This window comes from Myotis myotis, unplaced genomic scaffold, assembly GCF_014108235.1.
Source record: "Myotis myotis isolate mMyoMyo1 unplaced genomic scaffold, mMyoMyo1.p scaffold_m19_p_1, whole genome shotgun sequence".
Lineage (NCBI taxonomy): Eukaryota > Metazoa > Chordata > Mammalia > Chiroptera > Vespertilionidae > Myotis > Myotis myotis.
Window position 1 is genome coordinate 195,187,325 of NW_023416313.1, and position 26,967 is coordinate 195,214,291.

Sequence of the window (26,967 nt, forward strand, 5' to 3'; positions counted from 1 at the left end):
GACCAACTTTTGTACATCTTACTTCTTGCCTTCCTTCCTTTTATCTTTTCATGATTTCACAGATGTCATCCTTTATTATCTATAATAAACTATACTTTGATAGAATATCTTCTTATGTACTTTTCTTTTCCAAAGCTCTTACGTTGATTAAATTTATTTATTTATATCAGGAATATAGAGGAAAAGGGTGATCAAATCTGCATTAGATCTCAGTAAAGGTCATATTGTCTAGAACACAAATATTTGTGGATATTGCATATATATATATATATATATATATATATATACACACACACACACACACACACACACACATTATCTTCTCAAGGCATATATAGCTTATTTTTATGTTTTAAGAACAATGCTATCTATTTAAAAATATCAAACCTTGATCTCATGGTTCTTGGGTCAACGCTCAACCACTAAGCCACACCACCAGGTGGAAACTGGTTTTATTAAACAAGATCTTGAGTGAATGTCATTTTTGAGAGGTACCTGTATAGACTCTAGATGTCACCAGAAAGCATTAAGGAATTAAGATTGACTTTGGTCCTGGACAGGTAGCCCAGCTGGTTAGAGCGTTGTCCCAATACACCAGGTTGTAGGCTCAACCCCTCGTCAGGGTACATACAAGAATCATCCAATGAATGCCTAAATATGTGGAACAACACATCAATGTTTCTCTCTCTCCCTTCCTGTCTCTCTGATCAATTAAAAAAAAAAAAAAGATTGACTTTGGAAGCCGATAAATGCCCCTTGGAAAAACTGTCTGGTATCCTGCTTATTTACATGGCTCATAGTGGTCTTTCCAGGTGAAAAATGAAGGTGGCTTTCCTGGGAGATGGCATTTTGGGGTACCTCGAGAACTTGAGGAATTCACCCAAATCTATGGGAAAGTCGGATGGCAACTATGTGGCTTGGCTTCTTCACCCTAAGAGGCTACTGAAAGTTCAATCTGGAGATTCCTTGTGAGACTCAGATTTAAGAGAGTCTATAGGATCAATTACTATTTTTGTTGAATTTTTGCAAATAATCAAGCCAAATTTATTGAAACTAGACTTAGGCAGTAAGTGACCATCTTTGAGAAAAATGAGGGTGAATTTAAGGAGAGAAACTGTGTTTCCATAGGGTTGGGCAAATGTAGGTTTAAGTCGTGTTAATTGTATTTAAGGTTTAATTTTCACCTATATACTGGACTGGCTCCTGAATTTTTCTAAATTTTCTTAAATACTTGGCTATAACCCTCCAAACTTTTCATTTTTCTATCATCCTTTGACATGGAATTATTAAGAACTAAAATTTTTCTGAGTCTTGCAATTGCAAATGGCAGCTAAAGCACATAATATAGACTTCAGAAAAATCACAACAGCTCATACTTATACAGTCTCAGTGACTGATGCTCTGTAAGCCTGCAGAATTCACCAGAGCCCCTGATGACATTGTCAGAGACATTAAAAAAGGAAGATCACGTAATACATCACATAAACAAATTGAGAGATAAAAACCACAGTCATATCAATTGATGCAGAAAAAGCATTTGACAAAATCCAACACCCTTTCTTGATAAAAACTCTCAGCAAGGTAGGAATAGAAGGATCATACCTCAACATAATAAAAGCCATATATGACAAACCCACAGCCAACATCATAATCAATGGGCAGAAACTAAAACCATTTCCCCTAAGAACAGGAATAAGACAGGGATGCCCCCTCTCACCACCCCTGTTCAACATAGTACTGGAACTACTAGCCGTTGCGATCAGTCCAGAAGAAGAAATAAAAGGCATCCAAATTGGAAAAGAAGAAGTAAAACTGTCCTTATTTTCAGATGACATGATACTGTACATAGAGAACCCTAAAGACTCCATCAAAAAATTATTAGACTTAATAAATGAATTCAGCAATGTAGCAGGATACAAAATTAATGCCAAGAAATCTATGGCATTTCTTTACACCAATAGTGAACTTACAGAAAGTGAGACTAAAAAAGCAATCCCATTTACCATCACACCAAAAAAATTAAGATACCTAGGAATAAACTTAACTAAGGAGGTAAAAGACTTATATGCGAAAAACTACAGGACACTGAAAAAAGAGATAGAGGAAGACATAAATAGATGGAAGAACATATTGTGTTCATGGATTGGTAGAATCAACATCATCAAAATGTCCATACTACCCAAAGCAATCTATAGATTCAACGCAATCCCCATTAAATTACCAACGGCATATTTCACAGATCTAGAACGAACGTTCCAAAAATTCATCTGGAATAAAAAAAGACCTCAAATAGCTGTAGCAATCCTGAGAAAGAAGAACAAAGTAGGTGGGATCTCAATACCAGATGTCAAGTTGTATTACAAAGCCACTGTTCTTAAAACAGCTTGGTACTGGCACAAGAACAGACATATAGATCAGTGGAATAGAATAGAGAACCCAGAAATCGACCCAAACCACTATGCCCAATTAATATTAGACAAAGGAGGCAAGAACATACAATGGAGTCAAGACAGTCTCTTCAATAAATGGTGTTGGGAAAATTGGACAGATACATGCAAAAAGATGAAACTAGACCACCAACTCACACCATACACAAAAATAAACTCAAAATGGATAAAAGACTTAAACGTAAGACGGGAAACCATAAAAATACTAGAGGAATCCACAGGCAGCGAAATCGCAAACATATGCCGAAGGAATTTCTTCTCTGATACTGCTCCTAGGGCAATGGAAACTAAAGAGAAAATAAACAAATAGGACTATATCAAAATAAAAAGCTTTTGCACAGCAAAGGAAACTATTAACAAAACAACAAGAAGGCCCACTGCATAGAAGAACATATTTGCCAATGATATCACCGATAAGGATTTAATCTCCAACATTTACAGGGAACTCATGCAACTTAACAATAGGAAGATAAACAATCCAATCAAAAAATGGGCAATGGACCTAGATAGACACTTTTCGAAAGAGGACATACAGAAGGCCGAAAGACATATGAAAACCTGCTCAAAGTCACTAATTATACGAGAGATGCAAATCAAAATGACAATGCGGTATCATCTCACACCCGCCAGAATGGCTATCATCAACAAATCAACAAACAACAAGTGTTGGAGAGGATGTGGAGAAAAAGGAACCCTTCTGCACTGCTGGTGGGAATGCAGACTGGTGCAGCCACTGTGGAGAACAGTATGAAGTTTCCTCAAAAAACTAAAAATGGAACTCCCATTTGACCCAGTGATCCCACTTCTAGGAATATATCCCAAGAAGCCAGAAACACCAATCAGAAAGGATATATGATATGCACCCCTATGTTCATAGCAGCTCAATTCACCATAGCTAATATTTGGAAACAGCCTAGGTGCCCATCAGCAGATGAGTGGATTAAAAAACGGTGGTACATCTACACAATGGAATATTACGCTGCGGTAAAAAAGAAGGAACTCTTGCCATTTGCAACAACATGGATGGAACTGGAGAGCGTTATGCTGAGTGAAATAAGCCAGTCAGAGAAAGATAAATACCACATGATCTCACTCATTTGTGGAATATAGAGAACAACATAGACTGACGAACAGGGACAGATCCAAAGACAGAGAAACAGTGATCAGACTATCAATCCCCAGAGGGAAAATAGGGGAGGGTGGGGGTAAGGGGAAGAGATCAACTAAAGATTGCAACTTGTATGCATCCATATAAGCCAAACCAATGGACACGAACAACAGGGGGATGAGAGCATGGGGGGGGGGGGGGGTTGGGGACTAATGGGGGGATGAGGACACATTTGTAATGCCTTAACCAATAAAGAAATTAAAGATAAAAAAAAAAAAGGAAGATCAGACAGTGACTGCCTACCTTCATTCCAGCAAAAGAAACTTTGAGCCTTACATCCAGAAATTTTCTTGACTGACAGCCTTACAAACTCAGAAACTGGTTTATAATTTGCTCTGATCATTACCCTCTTTTCCTTCTGTATTCATAGACCTACTCCTTATTAAATACCTGACTGCTTGCATACACAATATAGGCCTCACTTTGGTAACCCATGTGCATCACAACCCCTGAAATGAGACTCAACACATTTAACTGAACTGAATTATTCTCGAAACTGAATGACTGAATCAACGAAATATGGAGCAAGTTACCAACTTACTTGTAGCTTCTAGAATAGTGATGGCGAACCTTTTGAGCTCGGCGTGTCAGCATTTTGAAAAACCCTAACTTAACTCTGGTGCCGTGTCACATATAGAAATTTTTTGATATTTGCAACCATAGTAAAACAAAGACTTATATTTTTGATATTTATTTTATATATTTAAATGCCATTTAACAAAGAAAAATCAACCAAAAAAATGAGTTCGCATGTCAGAGGTGTCATAGGTTCGCCATCACTGTTCTAGAATGTGGAAAGTTTATTACTTAAAATTTGAAAGGCAAGACTTAAAGGACAAAAATTATGCCAACCTGAAACTGCTTTTTGGATATTGCTTTAAACCACCTATTAAGAAACAAAAAACTCAGAACCTTAGACCCTCCCCCTACCCCCCTACCCCTCCCCCCCCACCCCCACCCCCACCCTGCATCCTTTCCTGCCTAAGATACAGATAGAGAAAAACATGCTCTGGGAAGGGTATTTTAGGGTGCTGCCTTGCCCTAATTTGAATTAAGTGTGGTAAATAGGAGGGCTTCAGGCACCTGCCTGTTGTCTGGATACCCGCTGTGTCCCACTGCTTATGAGTGGCCTTGGGGGACTTTCCTGCCCAGTATGTTCTGCTCCTTTTCACCTGGCCCATTCTCACTTCTAAAATACCCCTTTCCCCGCCTTCCCTTTTCCCCTTTGTTTAAATAGTTTTATATACCCAATGTTGGGTCACTGTCTGAGAATTTTCATGGATTTACCATGTCTATGTGAATCCCCCATGCACACGTAATAAACTTTTATTTTTTCCAATTTAAAAAAAGGTCACCCTGGCTGGGTAGCTCAGTTGGTTAGAGTGTCACCCTCATACGCCAAGGTTGCAGGTTCGATCCCTGGCCAGGACACATGCAGGAGTCAACCAATATATGCATAAGTGGGTGGAACAACAAATCTCTCTCTCTCTCTCTCCCCCGCCCCCTTCCTCTCTAAAAATCAATAAAAAATGTCATTCTGATTTTTGTCCTGAATTATTACAGTCAAACAATTGTAAACATAAAACTTTCATAAAAGGGAGCCTTTCTTTCAAAACAACTAACTAAAAGATAAACAATTATTTAAGTATAGAAGTATATTTCAAATTTATAGTAAAAAATGTAAAATAAGAAATTTAAATTAATTATATAAGATGAATTTGAATGTAATTGGTGTTTCCACATGTGTAAAATGACAGTTTGCAACTACGAAATTTCTAAAATCCTGGATAGCTCAAATTCTAGAATTGTATACAAATTCCTCAAACTTTGAATTAAATATATTAGGTTGTTCAAAACTGTAAGATAAGCTTATTCTGATCATTCAAATAACCCTGAAATGTTAGAATACTGATAGCTGCATCCTGTAAATACTCCATCAGTACAGTACTGTTTTCAGACTTCCTGTTAGCATGTTCTGAATGAATGACGAGCAATAAATAACTATTTTCTCTTACTTGGACTGCTAATATTAATAGCATGCAACATAACTACTCATTGAGGAGGAGTTGTAAAAGGCCCTATAATTACAGATTCCTGAAAGTCTCATGAATATATGAAAAACATTATTAGCTAAACAGTGGGTATCATGCCAACCATAACTGAATACAGTACCTGAACTTGTGAAATATTTAGATTAAATAAAATCTGAGATATTTAACTATACACAAGACAGGCGGCACCACTTTGTAATCTGAATATTACTGTAAATCTCCTTTAGTTAAATAAGGAGAAAAGCCTGACCTTGGTACCCTTCCCTCGTAGCTCTGTCACCCTTAGTATGCACACTGCGTATTTTCCATGTACTGTAAGAGAGATGCACTGCACAGAAGTGTCTGTGGGAACAAGATTTTATCTAAAATGAAACTAAATCTGGAAGAAGTAAGCCGGTCATAAAGGAGAGTTACACAGAATGTGTACTTCTCGATGTAAGATGATTTTATGCTGTAATGGAAAAAACCTGGAGAAAGTCTGACTCCTTAGATCCCCCATAAATATTGACTTTATTGTTAAATTAAGGGACTGGTCTTACGATTTAAAACACAGATAAAACAAGACAGCAGTCTAAGAATAACTTTTGCATCTTTAAGAAAGAGATTTTAAGCTTAACTTATGGACCATGGTGGGCGGGGGGGAGGGAGGCCAAAAGAAGTGGGCAAAATACATAAAGTTTACCATCAAATACTCTTCTCAAATTGTCAGGCTTACCCTGCTTGCCATTTTTACAAACCCACTAGTCTGATCAAGAACTCCCGTTTTAAGAATAAAACCACACATTTTTTTAAAGCTAATGCAACAAGCCTAATACAGTAGCTCGACAACTGATACCACGGCTTAGGGGTCCAGAAGATAAAATTTGCTACATCAGCAAATTTGCAACCACACCCCTTAAAAAGAGAACTCAGGCTTTTCTCCATTAACTGCCATAAAGGGTGGCTCTTTCGTGTTTTAAAAGTCATTACTTCATTGCCCGGTCTGACCATGTTTGTTTTGCAATTATACTACTGTTTTAAGCACTGTCTCAGAGTAAAGCTAAAAACTTTACCTATGCCTGAATCTACCCGTTTGGGGGACGGCACCGCATACTACGGTGAAACTTAATCTTTGTTACCGGACAATTCATTATAAGGACATTACAATGAATCACAATCATATTCTGTGCATCGCAAGGATAAAACGCGTTTAAAAACTCAAGCAAAAGCAAAATGATAACGTATTACTTCGAAAAAACTGCGTTTCCTCTGGGTTCTAAGAAAGGCATGACTATTAAAACATGGTCTGATGGCCAAGTCTCCAGGTTTTCCCCGATCACTTAATTTTTTAAACCTAGAAACGGGCCTGTGTGTGGGCACTGGGAAACCCTGCCGAAAGAGAGGTTTGGGAGGGGAGCGAACTGCCAAATGAAAACCACCGCGGACAGCAAGGAGAACTCCTCGTTCTTTCACGCCCCCGGGCTGCGCGGCGCGAGGGGCAGGCACCTTACCTGCCAGCGGCCATAGGTGAGGAGGACCAAGACGATGGGGATGGCGGTGCCGGACATGGCGTGGGTGGAGGGCATGCTGTACTCGGAGTTGTAGAAGACCTCCAGCTTGACCACGGGCGGCGAGGCGGGCCGCGGCCAGCGGACGATGTCCTTGGTGCACTGGCCCAGGTACATGACCAGCACCCAGATGATCACCAGCCTCCGGCCCACCAGGGCGTCCAGGTTCCAGATCCAGAAGGGGAAGAACAGGATGTAGAAGAGCTCGTTGCCCAGCTCCGTGCCGAAGCAGAACAGGTAGTAGAGCGGCCAGTTGCTCACGTGGGCCAGCTCGCCCTCCTCGCCCGTCAGCGAGTTTCGCCGCAGGGCGCCCGCTCGCCGCGGCGAGGCCGGGCCCAGCTCGGCGGCGAGCCCGTTCCGCACGCCGTTGGGGGCGCCGCCGCCGCCGCCGCCCGGCTTGGCCGGGCACTGATTGCGGTCGCTCCCGGGGGGCTGGGGGCCGCCGCACGTCCCAGGCTGTCGCTCTCGGCACCGGGCGTCTCCGGAGAGCGGCGCCTCCGCCTTCTCGCCCTCCCTCGGCACGGCGGCGGCCGCGGCGGAGCGGCTCGGCGGCGCTTCCACCCCGCACAGCCGCTGGAAACGGGCCACTTTCTGCGGGTCCTGCAGACGCGCGGCCAGCCGAGCCAGGCGCTGGCTCAGCGACATGGTAACGGGACCCGCGCGGTCCGCGAACCGGACGACGACGGCAGGAGGGCGGGCCGGCCCGCGGCGCAGCCCCGAGTCGTTCCCGCGCGCCGGGCCGTTGGCAGCGGTGGCAGCAGCAGCACCGCGCTCCGCCCGCCGGGTTCTGCTGGGTGACGGCGCCACAGGCCGCAGCCGCCGCCGCGCGCCCCTCCCTCGCCGGCGCGCGCTCCGCCACCGCCCGCGGCCTCCACGCGCCGGCGCGCGCCGGGCCCCGCCCCCCGCCGCCTCCCCGGGAGGGAGCGCGGCCGCCTGGGCGCGGCCAACGGCGTCTAGGTGCAGGGGCTTCGGCTCGCCTTCAGCCCCACCGGGCGTCGCGGTGCTGGGCGCGCGGAAGGCTGCGCGTCCTCCCTCCGCAGCTTCAGCCCCGCTCCCTCGCCGGCTGGTGCTGCCGGTTGTCTTCCGTGCAACGCCGGCCGGAGAGGCCACGATCCCGGGGCTCGCTTCGGCGGTGCCGGTGGCCGAGCACCCGGATATCCTGCTGGCACGGGATCAAATGGTGGATGAAGGCAAAGTCGCCACCGCGCGCCCCGAGTCGTTCGACTAAATCATCACAAGTAATGACGGAGCTGTCTCCGCGGGTAGATGTCCTGCCAGCCACGTGCCAGTGGACCAGTGGTGACAAGACGAGATGGAGGTCCCGGGCCAAGACTGTGTCCCTGACCAAATGTTGTAACCGAAGTACCGAGGTCCCAGGTGTTTTTGACTCACGCGTAGACATTCCTTCTAATGAAGTCTAATAGCTGCGGGGCGGGCACAGAATTTGGTGGCTGGATGCAGTGTGTCGATGTTTTTAGTTTGGTGAAGTCGACTTGGTGTCTGCCTCACAAGTTACAGATGTGACTTCTAGAAAGAATCGTTTTTATTAGAAAGTCTCGGGACTCTAATTTCAGGAAGTCATTTTGGGTAAGGTGAATGCCTATAATGAAAGAATTTGGACCTCTTCCAAGAAACAGGCTGGAAAATTCCCCTGCAGTTATGTCATTGGAAATGCTTTCTGCTTTCCCAGGTCCAGTTCTCCTCCCGCTGCAGTTGTTAAGCTGTGGCTATCCCTGCCTTCAAGATGCGCACAATAGAAATGGGAGACAGAGTCCGGCCCACTCTAGAGAACAGAGAAAAGTCTAAAATAGAGACGGTACAACATGCTCTGGGAAGAAGAAACAAGTTCACCAGGACAGCAGGAGAGGTGTGAAGAGGTGATCCTGTTCAGATGGATTGTCATTGAAGAGCAAGATACCAACCAATAGATAGAGGAGCCTGTTGTAGGAAGAGAGGAAAAGGAATAAAGAGGGGATGGAAATGTGTAGAGACGTATTTAGTAAACAGCAGCTCACAGAGTACAGCGTAGGAAGGTAGTTGGAATGGAGTTAGAAAGGGAAGATAGGATCCAATTGTAAAGGCCTTGCATGCTGAGCAGGGGATTCTATTTTGTAGGCAGTAGGGAGTGATGCAAGGCTTTTAAGCAAAGGGAGAGACAATATCAAAACTGTGCTTTAAAAAGATAACTGGGAAGAAAATCAAAAATAAGTGGCCAGCCTTCTGAGACGAAAGGCCAGATAAATAATTAGATGATTGCAGTTACCAGGTGAGAGAATGAGGGCCAGAACTAGGGCTATGGTTCTGGGAATTGAAAGGAAAAGGATAGATTTGAACAGGATTTTGGAAGTAGGGGAAATAATTAAAGCATTTATTTGAATTCATAGGTCTGCAGCCAAATAGGTTTGCAACACATACCTATATAAATCATTATGTTGTACGCCTAAAACTAATACAGTGTTCTAAGTCAATTATATCTTGATAAAACGGGGGGGGGGGTGTTACTTAATAAAAAATGATAATATTCATTTTAAATTGAGTATTCATTGAAATCAACTTATTTTCTTTTGCCTATCTGGAACCCAACTTATTTCTTGTCTGTTAAACTATAAAATTTGTATTTTGCAAAATATTTACCAATTATTACTACTAGAATATTTTTGATATGTAAATTAAATTTGTTTATTAAATTCTTACATATACACCTAATAATTATATCCTGCATTGATTAGTTTTATTAAATTTCTCAAAAAATAGGATTTCCTCTGCATTCTCAAAGAGATGCCTATCATATTCCTCATTCTCTTACTAGGGACTTTGATTTTAACTCTGCTCTTTTGTAGAGAAAAAAAGATGCCTATCATAGCACAAATGTAAATGAAATATGGTAAATATAACATAAAAATTTATAGTTAATAGATAATGAGTTTTCCACCCTCTATGTTTTCTGTGCCCAACCTTTCAATCACCTTGTCCTAAACAGTCTTAAAAAAAAAAAAATACAGAAAAATGGTGAGTATTCCAGGTAACAAAATAAATGCGCTCTCACCCACTTTATTTTTAATCCATGTAGGCTGAGATGACCAAACAATTCTTTCCTTAACATACAAATTATACTGTTTTATTTTATTCCAACTCTGTAGTACATACACATTATCTTATCAAGGCATATATAGCTTATTTTTCTTTCTAAATTTCCCCCCTTTATTTGTTGACATCTCTCTTTTCAGTTCCACTTTTCTTATTCTTTTTTTTTTTTTTTGAAATTTTTTTTTTATTTAATTAAATCTTTATTGTTCAGATTATTACATTTGTTCCTCTTTTTTTTTCCCCCCATAACTCCCCTCCTCCCAGTTCCCGCCCCACCCTCTGCCCTCACTCCCCACCCACTGTCCTCATCCATAGGTGCACGATTTTTGTCCAGTCTCTTCCCGCATCTCCCACACCCCTTTCCCCCCCAGGAATAGTCAGTCCATTCCCTTTCTATGTCCCTGATTCTATTATAATCACCAGTTCATTCTGCTCATCAGATTATTTATTCACTTGATTCTTAGATTCACTTGTTGATAGATGCATATTTGTTGTTCATAATTTGTATCTTTACCTTTTTCTTCCTCTTCCTCTTCCTCTTCTTAAAGGATACCTTTCAGCATTTCATATAATCCTGGTTTGGTGGTGATGAACTCCTTTAGCTTTTCCTTATCTGTGAAGCTCTTTATCTGACCTTCAATTCTGAATGATAGCTTTGCTGGATAAAGTAATCTTGGTTGTAGGTTCTTGGTATTCATCACTTTGAATATTTCTTGCCACTCCCTTCTGGCCTGCAAAGTTTCTGTTGAGAAATCAGCTGACAGTCGTATGGGTATTCCCTTGTAGGTAACTGAGGTTCTTTCTCTTGCTGTTTTTAAGATTCTCTCTTTATCTTTTGCTCTTGGCATTTTAATTATGATGTGTCTTGGTGTGGTCCTCTTTGGATTCCTTTTGTTTGGGGTTCTCCTCGCTTCTTGGACCTGTAAGTCCATTTCTTTCACCAGGTGGGGGAAGTTTTCTGTCATTATTTCTTCAAATAGGTTTTCAATATCTTGCTCTCTCTCATCTTCTGGCACCCCTATAATTCTGATGTTGGTACGCTTGAAGCTGTCCCAGAGGCTCCTTACACTATCCTCGCATTTTTGGATTCTTTTTTCATTTTGCTTTTCCGGTTGGGTGTTTTTTGCTTCCTCGCATTTCAAATCATTGACTTGATTCTTGCGCTCCTCTGGTCTGCTGTCGGGAGTCTGTATAATATTCGTTATTTCAGTCCGTGTATGCTTAATTTCTAGTCGGTTCCCCAATATAAGATCGAGGGTCTCATTAGTTTTCTTGTAGATCTCATTAAGTTTATCGGCGGCTTCTAAACAGTTCTTGAGGGACCTTAAAAGTGTGGTTCTGAACTCTATATCTTCCATTGACAATTTTGTCCTGTTTCTTTGTCTCCGCATTTTGTTATGCTTCCTTGGTGCACCCCCTAGTGGTCTTTGTTCGCAGTCTTATAGTTAAACCCTGATTGTTGTAGCTAATTCCAGGGAGGGTTTGACCTCCAGGCCAAGTGGCTATGAGAATCAGCTGTGTCAGCAGTGAGAGAACTTCTGTCCTCTAGGGAGGTGCTAATCTAGCCTTTGCCTGAGGCTATCCGGCAAATGCCTCTGTGCAGGGCTTGGGCGGGGTGGGTCGAACAGGATCAACAGGGTGGGCCGGAGAGAGCAGTTATGGCGGCTCTCAGTCCTGTCCCCAGGGGCTCTGCCTCTCCGAGTCCCAGCACCCATTGCAAAGCTCAGAGAGAAAGCTGCACTCGCTCTGACCGAAGCCAGACAGTCCCGCTTCTCCCGTTTGAGTCTGGGTCCCTAAAGACTCGCCCGGAGCTGGAGCTCAGAGTCTGCGACTCCCTCCCGATTGAAAACGCCAACCGCGCCCTCCGCCGCCAGCCCGCTCGCGCACTCCGCACCTCAGAATTTGACTTCAGCACTGCGCCTCCTCTGAGTGTCCGTATGCGTTTCTCTTTCCTCCTAGTTGTGGGACTTCCACTCAGCCAGCGTTCCTGTGGTTCTTGGTGATGTCCGTTCTGTCTTTTAGTTTCACTTTTGAAGTAGTTGTTCAAGGCAGCAAACTCCGGCGTTAACCTATGCGGCCATCTTGGTTCTCTCCGACTGACTCCCACTTTTCTTATTCTTAAAATCTGATTAAATAAATAAATAAAGTAAAACCTGATTCATGACTTATTTATTTTATTTTACAGAAATGATTGGAAATACATGTGTATTCCCAACACAGAAGTTTTTGGGGTTTTTTTTAAGTTCAGGACTTGAAATCTCCAACCACATCTACCTATTCATCATTCCAGACATTTTGGTAGGTGTTGATTTGTCCCTAATATTTTTATGTTTGCAATAAGCTAAATTCTCCATTAATCAGAATAGTTGATTTAATTTTCTAAAGAACATACAGTATTTTTATAAACTTTAGCTTATAATATTTATAAAATATTTTAAAATATTTATAAAATATCTTTGGAATATTTTCAAATATATATTTTTAAACAACCTATCCTTTTAGGGGCCAGTTTTTATTGACAAAAATACATAAAATGAAATTCACCACCTTAACCTTTTTTAAAAAAATATATTTTATTGACTTTTTTTTTACAGAGAGGAAGGGAGAGAGATAGAGAGTTAGAAACATCGATCAGCTGCCTCCTGCACACCCCCCACTGGGGATGTGTCTGCAACTAAGGTACATGCCCCCAACTGGAATCGAACCCGGGACCCCTCAGTCCGCAGGCCAACACTCTATCCACTGAGCCAAACCAGTTAGGGCCATCTTAACCTTTTTAAAACCCTATCTTTTTTTGTGTGTGGTTATTTGAGGACTTTGAAGACTAAAGATCAGGATTTAGAAATGGACATAAAATTGTAGAGCTAGAAGGGGTTTAGAAGCCATTTTGTTAACTAAGTTTATGAGAATCATTTAGTTTATTAATCTGATAAATTAAGCACCAATTGTGCTAGATTCCTGGAGATGCATTGTTATTAACACACCTGCTTTCAAGATGCTTATGTTCAAATAGTCACTGATATTACTATTAAATGCTATCATTTAGGCTCTTAGATTTGATGAGTGGGTGTTGTCTTTTGAGTTTCCCTTCTCTGAATTCTCTCACCCATTCTTCATCTTCTTCTTTTTTTTTTTTTAATCCTCACCCGAGGATATTTTCCCATTGATTTTTAGAGAGTGGAAGAGAGAGGGAAAGACATCGTTTGGTTGCCTCCTGCACGAGTCCTGACCAGGGCTGGAGGTTGAACCTGCAACCCAGGTACATGCCCTTGACTGAGAATCAAACCCAAAACCCTTCGGTGCACAGGCCGACGCTCTAACCACCGAACAGCTAGCCAAGGCTCAACCATTCTTCTTTATAACCACTGCCACAACCCTAAACCAAGTTTAGTTGACAAGGAAGGAGCTTTCTAGGAAGTGGTTGAGGATTTGTGTTATAAACTGGGGTTTCAGAGTCACAGTTGAATCTATACAAGAAACCTATAATGGCTTCTTCAACTTGAACAAATTCTGTTATACCTTTCAGTTCCGTCAAAACCAGTTTTTACCTTAGCAATCCAGTGTTATTGCCAGTGGGAACAAGGATGTAGTCTCCATTCCAATCAGGCTTGTCTTTCATTCATAGACCACCTACATCACTAATTCAAAGCCTCCTCCCCCTACCTGGAATACTGGCTTGCTTTCTTTCTATCTAACTATATCATGCGCCATATTCAAGGTTCTTGTCTTTCATAAAGTACCCAAGAAAATGAGCACCTGGGATCATCTTGCTAGCACTCTGTGGAATTGACTCCTCTGGTGACCATAAATTGGGCACCTACCTTCTGCTGGGCCAAGAGAGCAGGTTCCCTGAGAATTTTTGTGCTTTGGACAAGTGATAGATTGGGGCGATCTCTCTCCAATGGCTAAAGCTTTAACATATACTCAGAAACACTGTGGATGTAGTTCTTCCTTTAGAGAAAACTAATTAGTAGTGAAAGTGAAACTGTCTTATAGACAGCAACAGAAACCAAATGTTTTGAAGACTCCTAACAAAGTTTGAGCCATTCCTTCCAGTTGTTCCTAAGGGCCCCCTCTGCAGCCCTGCCATTCTTGACACTTGACTGTTCAATCCTTCTTTGGATTTCATAAGCCAACAAATCCCCCTTTTTAAAAAAGGGTATTGAGCCTGCAACCTGGGCACGTGCCCTATCCAGGAATTGGACCGTGACCTGGTTCATAGGTTGACCCTCAACCACTGAGCCACCGTGGCCAGGCAAGATTTTTCAAGGTTACGATATTACCCACCAAACATTGAAACATGACATGCACAAGACTGGAAAAAAGTTTAGTAACTTTCATTTTTACGTTAAGGGGTGGGTCCCTGGGAAGTAACTGAATGTCCTTGACACTATACTATGGTTAGTCCCTGCTGCTCTAGGCCTTTTGTGGAATACTGGTTTTACCTGTATGGGCATGCAGTCATAAACAGTGCCAGGGAATGGTGAAACAAGTACATGGATTTAGTTGGCCTTGTTTGCAATAAGAAATCGTGGAGTTCTTATGAATGCTTTTTGCTTTTTAGATGTTTACATAATTGAATGCAATTGTTTTAAAAATTAGAATAGAATAAATTTGGAGCAAACACAAAAAAATATATATGAACTTGATTATTTGGTTTTGGCTCATTCCCAGCATGCAGTGGTTATATTAGGTCATTTCCTTATCTGGTCCTTATCAAGTCTTTGAGGAGACCTGATGATTCTCAGAAATGCCACAGGTTATAATCAAATGAGTGTGTCCAGTAGCTATGAAACTGGACAACCAATGGGTCTGGACTGCCTGTCACTACTTGAGCCAGTTAAGCAGAGACAGGGTTGAATCAGATATTAGCGTTTTATCCAATAATGCAGGCAGTATGGGAGAGCAGCAGGTCATATGAAAATATGCTCTGCACCCCCCATAAACCAGCTGCTTATATTGGGTAGGACAAAGATTACATGGGGAAGTTGACAAAAGGAATAAGAATGGGTATAACGATTACAGGTTATAGGCAATGTAGGCAGGACTCCACTGTTTGGGCAACATGGTTGTTTGTTAATCTTTCCATGATAATAGGATGGGAATGGGCCTCATTCCAAGGTTGATTCCCAGGTCCAAGGTTGACTCCCATGTCCCATGGGCGTAAAACTCCCAGCTAGGTTAGGATGTGCTTTCTTTAATCAGAACAAAACTATCATGGTTAACAGAGCATGATTAATATTTCTTATAACTATAGCTAATCCCCAATATTCTATTTCTGTCCCTAACAGCTACTCGGTAATGCATTCTTTGGAAATATTTGACTTAAATTATCACTAAGAAGCAACAAGAAAGAGAAACTTCCTTTTTTGGATAGCCAATTTTGATAATAAAGGTAATACTAATTGGATCTCATGCAACATGCACTACTTGATGTGCTTTACAGATAGTAACTAATTTAATTTTCACAACCCTGTAAAGTATATGTTCTTCCTATCTTCATCCTACATATGAAAAACTGAGGCACAGAAACATTAAAGAATATGCTCATGCTCACAGAGCTAGTAAGTAGTAGAGCTTGGTTTCAGATATCTGAAAACAGAGCCTACACTCTTAACACATTATGCTTCATTGCCTCCCAAGGACTCTGAAAACCACTGGCTTAAGCTTTGCTATTTTCTTATTATCATCATTATTTAGGAAATTCCATTTTCTGCCTTATAGTAACAACATTCAGTTGCCTTCTCTGAGTCTTGAACTCTTGTACTATATTAAGTAGATCATCTCTCTCTCTCTCTCTCTCTCTCTCTCTCTCTCTAAACATATGTGTGTGTGTGTGTGTGTATACACACATATACACATATATATACATATACATATATATCCTATATAATAAAAGCCTAATATGCAAATTGAATGACCAGTTGCTATGACGCACACTGACCACCAGGGGGCAGGCACTCAACTCAGGAGCTGCCCTCAGCCCACAGGCCCCAGGCCAGCCAAGGCGGGTGCCAGCAGGGGGCCCCCAATCGCACCACCGGTAGCCCCACAGATAGGCCCTGATTGCCAGCCAGGCCTAGGGACCCTTCCCATGCACGAATTTCATGCACTGGGCCTCTAGTATATATATATATATATATATATATATATATATATATATATATATATATATATATATGCCTAAGCAACCGTTAGACCAGTAGCTATGATGCGCACTGACCACCAGGGGGCAGATGCTTAATGCACAAGCACGGAAACATGGAACAGACTGATGAATCTCAAAGGGAAGGGGGTAGGGTGGGAAGAGATTAACCAAAGATCTCATATGTGTACTAGAGGCCCGGTACACAGGTTGGTGCACTGGTGGGGTCCCTCAGCCTGGCCTGTGGGGATCAGGCTGAAACCAGCAGTCTGGCATCCCCTGGGGGGGCCTGGATTACGAGAGGGCGCAGGCCAGGCCAATGGACCCCACTGGTGCACGAATCCATGCACCAGGCCTCTAGTTAAGATATAAAAAACAGCCCTAGCCAGTTTGACTCAGTGGATAGAACATAGTCCTGTAGAGTAAAGGGTCAAGGGCACGTAGGCTCAGTCCCCGGCCCTGGTTGGGGTGTGGGAGGCAACCAATCGCTGTGTCTCTCTCACATCCACATTTCTCTCTCTCTCCCTCCCTGTTTCTTTCCCTCCCTTCCACTCTCTCTCTCTCTCAAAAAAAAAAAAAAGTCCTGGCTGGTTTGGTGCAGTGGATAGAGTGTCCCCTGTGGACTAAGGGGCCCATGGTTTGATTACAGTCAGGGGCACATGCCCCGGTTGCGGGCTCAATCCCCATTGGGGGGCGTGCAGTAGGCAGCCAATCAATGATTCTCTCTTATCATTGATGTTTCTTTTTTAAAAAAATTATAAGTAAGTTTTTATTTTTTTTAAAAAGGGTTGCGAGTAATATTTCAGGGAACATAATGTGTGCTCTTATCTCATTTTCTGTTTTGTCTGCTTGCACCGTTTCAGGATGTGAAGGACACGTCGTGGGCTTGCAGTATCCCAGGACCAAGTTTCCAGCAGGAGAGATGGAAAGATAATATTAGCTGCTTTTGGTTAGCTCTGTGGGGAAAAATTTTTTTTCTTGGGTAAAATTTCAGTGAATAAATGGCAACATAACAAATCTTAAAACATCCATTACAGTGTTTTATGGGAGGTCTCCTGTAGGGGAAACCATTGGGGATTCTTTCAGATATGCGAACATTAGCAGTGAGATTAGGAACTGCTGAGGTGGGACCATTCAGGGCCGTGAGAGCATGTGTGGCCCCTGGTGTAAAGCTGTGGAGCACAGGATGGAACAGGATAGGTAGGACAATGTGGGAAGACTGTGAGCCTGGTCTAGAGCGGCCTCGATGAAGGGCAAAGCCATGCGCGCTGGGGTGAGATCACAGCCTATGAGCATCTGAAGAGCAAAGGCCTGCAGCTGGTTGGCTGTGCTCTGTAGAGACCTTGTCAAACTGAGAAGCAGTGCCTATAAGCAGATTGTAGTGAAACCCTGGACTTGGGAAAACTAACGTATCATTGATGTGTCTATCTCTCTCCCTCTGCCTTCTCTAAAATCAATAAAAATATATTAAAAAACAACAACAATGGAAACATATCCTTAGGTGAGGATCAACAACAACAAAAGGTATAATAAATACACATTATACAAAATGTAACATGGAACCACAAAGGAAATAGAATAGGTTTCAGTTCATTTTAATTAAAAGAGTAAATATCAATAGCTTTCCAAATGCAAGGCATTAATTAGGCTTAGGGCTAGAGAAGATATCCAGAGGAATAAGGCACTGTCTTCCCTTAAGAAGCTTATAATCTGCAATGAAAGGTTAAAAACAAAAATGTACTCAAGTTCCCTGTAATAAAAGACAACTACATTAAATGTGTTGGGTTTTTTTTTGTAAATAGATTTTTATTGATTTTTTTTTTTTTTACAGAGAGGAAGGGAGAGGGATAGAGAGTCAGAAACATCGATCAGCTGCTGGGGATGTGCCTGCAACTGAGGTACATGCCCTTGACCGGAATCAAACCTGGGACCTTTCAGTCTGCAGGCCGATGCTCTATCCACTGAGCCAAACCGGTTAGGGGAACTGTGTTAAATGTTTTAATGGAGGTACAAACACAATGTCCAGGAAGAATAATGGAAAAGATCAATTCCCAAACAGGGAAGGAATAACATTTGTGTTGGATAGAAATTCAGAGTAAGGAATTTTGGAAGAAAAACATTTGATGCACAAGAAAAGAAAATGAGCCCTAACTGGTTTGGCTCAGTGGATAGAGCATCGGCCTGCGGACTGAAGGGTCCCAGGTTCGATTCCAGTCAAGGGCATGTACCTTGATTGCGGGCACATTCCCAGTGCGGGGTGTTCAGGAGGCAGCCAATCAGTGATTCTCTCTCATCATTGATGTTTCTATTTCTCTCTCCCTCTCCCTTCCTCTCTGAAATCAATGAAAATATATTTTTTTAAAAAAAGGAAGAAAAGAAAATGGGTATGTAGGAAATAGGTCTCTGTGATCCATCTTCAACATAGTCAACTTTTGGTAGAGAATACTAACAGCATGTTGCCAGTTGGTTACTGAATTTTCTCAGGGCAGATAGGATATGAGGAGGAGGGGAAAGGCATAAGAACAAAGAACTGTGTATGTGACCAGCAGCACATTTTCCAGGAAGATCCTCCCACCACAACTAGACAAAGGGAAGTGGAGACAACAAGAAAAGGCCTCAGCCCACTTTTTTAAATAACCCAATAGGAGACAATACTGTAAGACCTAGGCGACCTAGGGGGAAAACTGTTAACCCATAGTACTCACCCAGTGAAGAACCAGGGGAGGGACCCTTGCACACTAGGGATAAATTGCCTGTGATCCTCACTCCGGGTGTACCTGCTCAACCAGACACCTGATCTTGCAAGACCACATTAAAGGTCTCATTTTCGCCATACTTCACGTTGCCAAGTCCATTATTTGAATTCAGACAGGTGAGCATTTCTCACAGATAAACATGATGAGACTAGAAAAAGGAAAACAGGTTCTTAGAAATAGTTGAAAGAGTTCCTGGGAGGAAGAAGAGATGTGGTTATACCTTAATGAAAAGACAAAATCTATGTGAGGGAATTTGGACTTTATTCTTTGAGCAAAAAAAAAAAAAAAAAAAAAAAAAAAAAAAAAAAAAAAAAAAAGAGCAATAAGAGTGCAAAAGAATGCTGAGATTGGAATAATAATCTTTGGAAGATTCATTTGCTAGCAACGTGAAAAATTAAATGAAATTGGAGGCTGAGGAGACTAGTTAATAATGGGCAAGGATGAGTTTAATCAGGGCCTGAATGAGAGTAGTGGCAATGGAAAGAAGGTGGCAGATTAATATATTCAGTTAAAATGAAACAATGTAAAATCAGTTTGAGAAATGTCATATTCACCCAGATGAAGTGGCTCAGTGGTTGAGCATCAACCTATAGAACCAGGAGGTCACAGTTTGATTCCCAGTCAGGGCACATGCCCGGGTTGTGGGCTCAAACTCCGGGTGGGGAATGTGCAGGAAGCAGCCAATCAATGATTCTCTCTCATCATTGATGTTATCTCTCTCTCCCTCTCCCTTCCTCTCTGAAATCACTAAAAACATTTTAAAAGAAATAAATGTCATACTTAAAGATAGACTATGTCAAATAAAAAACAAATCTGAAAGGATTACCCAGGTGAAAGTGGAGGAAACCGTCGCAATAGGGAGAACCCTGGGAACATAAGACATGTGAGCATCAAGAGTTGGACAAAAACGTATTTCTTAACCTTTTTTGTTGTTGTTAATCCTCACTTGAGGATATTTTTCCCATTGATTTTTAGAGAGTCGAAGGGAGGGGGAGAAACAGAAAGAAACATCCATGTGCCACATTGATTCCTGCACCCTGACCAGGGCCTGGAATCAAGGCTGCCCCCGAGATACATGCCCTTGACTGGAATGGAATCCAGGACCCTTCAGTCTAAGAACTGATGCTCTATCCAGTGAGCCAAACCTGCTAGGGCAGAAAGGGTATTCTTCTATAGGGAAGAGGGAATGAAACCAGAAAGAGCCAGGTTGGGGACTTGGGATGAAAGGGTGGTGTGATAAGATGGTAGATAAGAGAAGGTTTACCCTGAGGCCAGCTTCTTTTCAGGGAACTGCCCTCAAGGAGTGGCTGTGCTGGCTCAGGGTGGGCCAAAGTTCAGGGTCATGGGGAGGAAAGAGGCTTAACTAACGTTTGATTAATATCATTTTGCTTCTCTTCATCAGTGCAGACAAAGCAATTCAGCCAGTAATTTATGAGATAAAGAATGGAAATTCGGAGCGTCTGTGTCTGGCTTTGTCATAGGTACACAAGCCAAGAATGTTCCTTGCAGTAAGCTATTTTCACAAATGGGTGCGTGGACTTCTTAACCTTCAGGTAAAGTTCAATATTGTCAAATAAGGAGGCATTACTTTACATTCAGATTCCTATTGAGGAGTGGAAGGGTTAGTATTCTTTGAATGTAAGCCCAAACCTGAGTTTCATTGCAACACCTAGACATAGTTATTAACTCTGACACACCCACATCCAGTATATACAGGACAGATTCCAGTATTTAAAAATTTATTTGAAGCATAGCCATTTATTGTTTTCAGAACTGTTCTTATCTATTTAATGCCCTTGGATAGTCACTAAGAATAGGAGTGGTTACCAGATACTAAAATTGTTGCTTAAAGGTAAACAGCAACAAGGGTAATAAGGAGTGTTGCCATGAAGCAACTTTGGATTTTTCTCAATGTGCGGCTAGTGTGGATCAAAAAAGGGGCTACATACTAAACCTGACAAGCCCAGGGGAGGCCTGCATGGAAGCCTTATAAACTTAGGGACCTAAAGCAACCATTCAGGATGGTCTGAACTTAAAACTTCTAACTGAAAGTGAGTCCTGGCGGGTAGTCAGATTGTAGGCCACTATCTTCCTTGATAAAGGTTAATCTTTACCTAAATTGATCCTGTCTATGTATTTTTGCATCGAAGATAACATACCTTTGGAATGCCAGAGTAGTCTCCTTTTCCAGACACCTCAGGGCACAATCTCCTAATGGAGCACTAGACTCAGAGCTCATTGTTATCTCGTTGCCTGCATACCATTTCTATATTCTGTAAGTGTTCATTGTTGACTATCCTCTACCACTAATGTAAAACAAGTACGTGTCTCTCCATTTTACTCTTTATTCCAAGCATATTCAAACTCAAAGGCTAACACAGGCCAAATAAACAAGGCTTAAGTTTATGTGGGCTGCAAAAAAACAAAAGCTTCAATTTTCATAAAAATATAGGTTTATTTCAATAGAGACATGCTGAATACAAAGAGCTGAAATAAATGAGTAATCGTTAACATAAAATAATAGACATTTTAATAAAAATTAATATTTTTTCTTGAACATTAACTTACCATAAGCATAATGCAAATAAACCTATTTTTCTTGTTCTCTGAAAGCAAAATATTTCCTGTTGCGCACACCAAACAAGTCAGTACAAGACTAATGATGTGGCAATCAGCTGCCAAAATATTTGCTGCTAGTATTCGTGGAGAGAAATGATATGCCTGCGTGTAAGGGAAATGAATGCAACATGATTATAGTAATCAGTCATTAGTGAACATTGTAGTTTGTTATTAATAATCCTATCTAATAAAGAGGGAATATGCTAATTGACCATCACACCATCGCCAACCATGGCAGTGCCCACAGCCAATAAGGAGGGAATATGCTAATTGACTGTCCCTCCCTCAAAGATGGTTGCGCCCACAGCCACAAGATGGCCGACAGGAGAGGGCAGTTGTGGGCGATCAGGCCAGCAGGGAGGGCAGTTAGGGGTGACCAGGCCAGTAGGGGAGGGCAGTTGGGGGTGACCAGGCCCACAGGGCAGGGCAGTTGGGCGGGACCAGGCCGGCAGGGGAGCAGTTAGGTGTCAATCAGGCTGCCAGGGGAGTGGTTAGGGGGTGATCAGGCTGGCAGGCAGAAGCAGTTAGGAGAAATCAGACAGGCAGGCAGGCGAGCGGTTGGGAGCCAACAGTCCCGGATTGTGAGAGAGCAGTCCGACTGCCAGTTTAGGCAGTCGGACATCCCCTAAGGGGTCCCAGATTGGAGAGGGTGCAGGCTGGGCTGAGGGACACCCCCAGCCCCCAGTGCACGAATTTTGTGCACCAGGCCTCTAGTTATGTATAACAGGATATTGTAAAAATTAAGTTATGAAATTAAGTTATTAAAATGTTTCTTACAGACTGTTATATTGACTGGGCCTCAAAAATATTCGTTGTGGGCTGCATGTGGCCAGAGGGCTGCAAGTTTGACATGCTTGCTTTATTCAATCTGAGATACCTTCTTCCTTTGCTTCCTAGCCTCCCTAATCTACCACCAATGAATTTTACGTAACCCACCCCTACATCTCCTCCTTTGATTGTAATGTATAAAATAAACTGCAAAACTGCCGTTCTCTGGAGCATTTTCTCAATCTTTTTGAGATTTTGCTTCCTGGCAATTGTTGTCAGTTTGGCTCAAGTAAACTCATAAAAATCTTTTACAGGAGAAGCTGATGTTTGAACCATCAAGTCAAGAGACAGATATCACAGCCTCAGACAGACTTTCTCCTTGACCAAACCTGAGTCAGGCTCCTTGAGCCCTCTTCTCTACTAGGTCCCAAGTTTGGGGTCTGTCCTCTACTGCTTAGTCCACTTTTAGCTAGAATCCTGCTGAGTCTTCATATCTGGTCATCTTCCATAGATCAAATTCATCATCTGCATCCTTGATATCTTTTTTTAAATCATTTAAAATTTTTCAATTATAGTTGACATACATCATTATATTAGTTACAGGTGTACATCCCGATGACCAGACATTATATAACAATAAGTGAGAGAGAAAAAAAAATCCTATACCCATCCTTGGCTGGTTGAGTTGAGTTAGCGAGAATTTCTCTAAGTAATGTTTCCATCCACTGACCTCTGCTCTCCAATTTGGCTATAAATCCCTACTCATCCTTGTTGTATTCAGAGTTGATCTCATTCTCTCGCCCCTACAGCAAACCTCCATCTGAGTAGTCCCTCTTGAATAAAAAATTCCTTACCATATTTTTAAAAATTGCTTTTAAAATATGTTTGTATTGATTTCAGAGAGAGGAAGAGAGAGGGAGAGAGAGAAACATCAATGATGAAAGAGAAACATCAGCTGCCTCCTGCATCCCCCTCACCCCCCCCCCCCCCGCAGGGGATCCAGCCCACAACACAGGCATGTGCCATGATGGGGAATAGAATCTCAATCTCCTGGTTCATAGGTTGGTGCTGAACCACTGAGCCACACCAACGAGGCTGAAGAAAAAATCTTTTAAAATATATTTTATTGATTTTTTACAGAGAGGAAGGGAGAGAGATAGAGGGTTAGAAACATCGATGAGAGAGAAACATCGATCAGCTGCCTCCTGCACATCTCCTACTGGGGATGTGCCCACAACCCAGGTACATGCCCTTGACCGGAATTGAACCTGGGACCTTTCAGTCCGCAGGCCGACGCTCTATCCACTGAGCCAAACCAGTTTCGGCTGAAAAACTTTTGACATGACAGCCAAGTTCATGTGTAGATCAGAAGTGGGATACACTTCAAAAGCAGGTCTCTATTGCTCCCCCCCCCCTTGTTTTTCATATTGTTTTGATTGCTTGGTAAACAAGATTATTTAGTTTCATGTCTAAATTATGAGTGCTATAAATACATACCATTTCCACTTACTGTCTGAGGAGAACAGAACAATCTTTTGGCTGCAAACTTCCATTTTTCTATCACTAACTCTATAACTAATTTTAGCCACTTTGGATTTTCATCCAAAAATATATTTAATTGAAAAAGAAGTTAAATTATATATTTTTATATTTTGAGTTACCAAGAATACCAGATTATAAAAAGAATAATGATACATCATAGTTCAAGTAGTACATTTATGTAAATTGATTTTCATACAGGTCATTTCATTTTATCCTTAATAAAAGAACTGTAATGAATACTATCTCCATTTTATAATTGAGGCAACTTAGAGAGTAGCAGAGCTGGAATGAGAGTTAAGTCTGCTGGGTAGTGGTGGACTACTGTTTTCCTTTTACTACACTGCTCTATACAGTACGCAGCCAGAAAAATATTCTCTGTAGGAGTGAAAGAAGATTAATACAATTAATTAATATAACATAATTGATATAATGAAGAATGATACTGTACGTCAAAGCATTTACTTTGAATATATCTGCCTCTTTAACTGGTTTATTTATGACAGAATTCAGAAATGTCCATTTACAAAAAAATAACATTTTTATCTACAAATTTACATATTCTTCTTCTATAGATAAATGGCACCCTGCACAGTTAATGGAAGTGGATGGAATGCATGCTTGGAGCTATGTAGTATAACTTAATTTCCTATTCTATTATTTGGGTGACTCAAGAGCTGATATAGTTTCTAGATGTACCATTCCATAGAGTAATATTTAATCAGATGAATGTGACCTTGAGAACCAAAACCAGAAAAGGGAAGTACAGGAAAGGAAAATTACTGGCTACTTTTATTCATGAAATGAGACATGGATATTCTAAACGAAACATTAGTAAATCAAATCCAACAACACAAGAGAAAACTAAAAAAAAAAAAAAAAAAATCCAACAATACATTAAAAATGCGAGCAACTTTGCCCCACCTTATGTGTATGTAAACCTACCTTTCCCCCACCCTATGTATAGTGGTTACCCAAAGAATATGTAGTGGTTACCGCTCAGGTGATGTGGAAAGAGCACAAAGTGGACTTCTAACGTACCTATGATTTTTTTCTTTCTTTTTTAAAATATGGAACACTTCACGAATTTGCATGTCATCCTTGCCCAGGGACCATGCTAATCTTCTTTGTATTGTTTCAATTTTAGTATATGTGCCACCGAAGCCAGCACACTATGATTTTCTATTTTTAAGTGGGGGCTGATATCTGGATGTTCCTTATATTAGTATTCTCTAAATTGTGCAGATGCATTTTATAGCCTTTTGTATGCATGATACATTTCGAAATAATAGAAATGAAAGCAAAATTTTAAAAATTAGGGCCAATGGGATGGGGTTGTGCTTCATTCTACCTAAGCAAAGGCCGTGATACATTTGCCAGAGCTTACGGACTCCTGATGTGCAAGGACCTGAGATTTTAGTGATGTCTTGGTATCACCGTATTTATACGGTGATAGTGTATTGATAGTGTATGTACGTTCAAGGTTTTCTTTTGTTTGCAAGTGGGAGAAGCCCAACGTAAACTAGTTTAGACACAAAGGGCTTCTATTGGCTGTGTAACTGGGAAATGCAAGATTGTTTCCGCTTCACCTACAGCTAGATTCAGTTTCAAATGATGTCATTGGAACGTTGCCACTCTCTCACTCAGCATTTTCTTCTCCCTGTTGTCGGCTTTATTCTCTTACAGACTTTCTTCAAATGGTGGCAAAGACCTAGCTAGATACTTTGCCACCATCTGTTTACTCCTAAGGTGATGGTGGTGGCGGTGGTATACGTGGAAGTGTGTGTACTAGTATGGTGGAGAGGAAGTATGGAATTAGCCCCATCTGAACCACAATAAATGGAGTCCTCACAAGAAAACAGGGAAGAAATGTCACCTGGGTAGAAAAGAAGACGGTAACAATGGCCGTGCTCTACCAATAGTGAAGTGGCCTGGCATGTCCAGTGTGTTACATTTGTTGCTCACACCACACAAATTTCAGATCCTCTATATGCACTCACGTTTCAAATTCTTAAACTTTGAAATCATCTCTAAGAAATGGGTCTAGAAAGTACTCAGCAATATTAAAGTTCAAAGATCAACCCTATTAATAGAATTTATCAAGAAAGTCAGGTATTGCAGCAATACATAATGTGACTTTTATGACTTATGCAAATGATTCATACATTTTCCTGATCAATGGCTGCACAACTTCAACACCGATAGCTTTTTTTCATGGCTTTATCGCCTCCTCACAGACTAATTTTTTTACTTTGTCTGAAGCAGATATTGTTGCCCAAGATGCCAGACAAGTGCTAGATTTGGGAACTCGTTTAGAGAGTTTTGTCCATTACCTTCCCAATTTTCTTTCCTGTTTACATTTTGATTTGTAAAGTGGTAAGCTCTTATTCGCTACCTTCCACGTCACTCAGAGTGATTACATTACATTACCGAACTTGGTCTCCAATACATGTTGTATTGAAGGCAGTATTTATGGTGGTCAGGAGATAAGTTTTAGACACACATAGAATTATGTAGATACTGTTCTTAGCACTGTGTCTTGTTGGCTGGGTGATCTTGGAATAGGTAATATTGCTTTTTACCTCAGAGGGATTTTTGTGAAGAATAAAATGAGGTTATTTATGTAAGAAGTTTAGCACAATGCCTGGCATATAGGAAACATTTAATAAATTGTAGATATTATTTTTTTTAAATTTTATCTTATTGTTTGAAGTATTACAAATAGTAGTAGATATGTCTCTTTTTTTTCCCTGTTGACTTTTCCCCGGCCTTCCCTGCCCTGTAGTTATTATTGTTGATCTTCTGTTTTCAAGATGCTAAAATTGCTATTTCTTTTTTTT

At 41.4% G+C, this 26,967-nt stretch overlaps 2 protein-coding genes, 1 long non-coding RNA gene and 1 other non-coding gene across 4 annotated transcripts in view; 1 reads left to right on the forward strand and 3 right to left on the reverse strand.

The window, feature by feature from the left end:
• WDR89 (WD repeat domain 89) overlaps positions 1 to 7,291 on the reverse strand; it is a 101,245-nt gene extending 93,954 nt beyond the window's left edge. The window contains exon 1 of the mRNA XM_036309502.1: positions 7,157 to 7,291. The gene's annotated coding sequence lies outside the window, so the exon portion shown is untranslated. The remainder of the gene's footprint in view (positions 1 to 7,156) is intronic.
• SGPP1 (sphingosine-1-phosphate phosphatase 1) overlaps positions 1 to 7,985 on the reverse strand; it is a 37,735-nt gene extending 29,750 nt beyond the window's left edge. Inside the window, exon 1 of the mRNA XM_036309532.1 lies at positions 7,157 to 7,985. Within this exon, the coding sequence (XP_036165425.1) occupies positions 7,157 to 7,858 (702 nt within the window). The 5' untranslated portion in view covers positions 7,859 to 7,985. The remainder of the gene's footprint in view (positions 1 to 7,156) is intronic.
• Positions 7,986 to 12,471: 4,486 nt separating this feature from the next.
• Positions 12,472 to 18,192, forward strand: LOC118664756. The gene is made up of 3 exons (XR_004970396.1): positions 12,472 to 12,598; positions 15,592 to 15,695; positions 17,309 to 18,192. It is a non-coding gene; the product is annotated as an uncharacterized LOC118664756 (long non-coding RNA).
• Positions 18,193 to 25,191: 6,999 nt separating this feature from the next.
• On the reverse strand, positions 25,192 to 25,298 carry LOC118661223. The gene has a single exon (XR_004969213.1). It is a non-coding gene; the product is annotated as a U6 spliceosomal RNA (small nuclear RNA).
• Between the last annotated feature and the right edge of the window lie 1,669 nt (positions 25,299 to 26,967).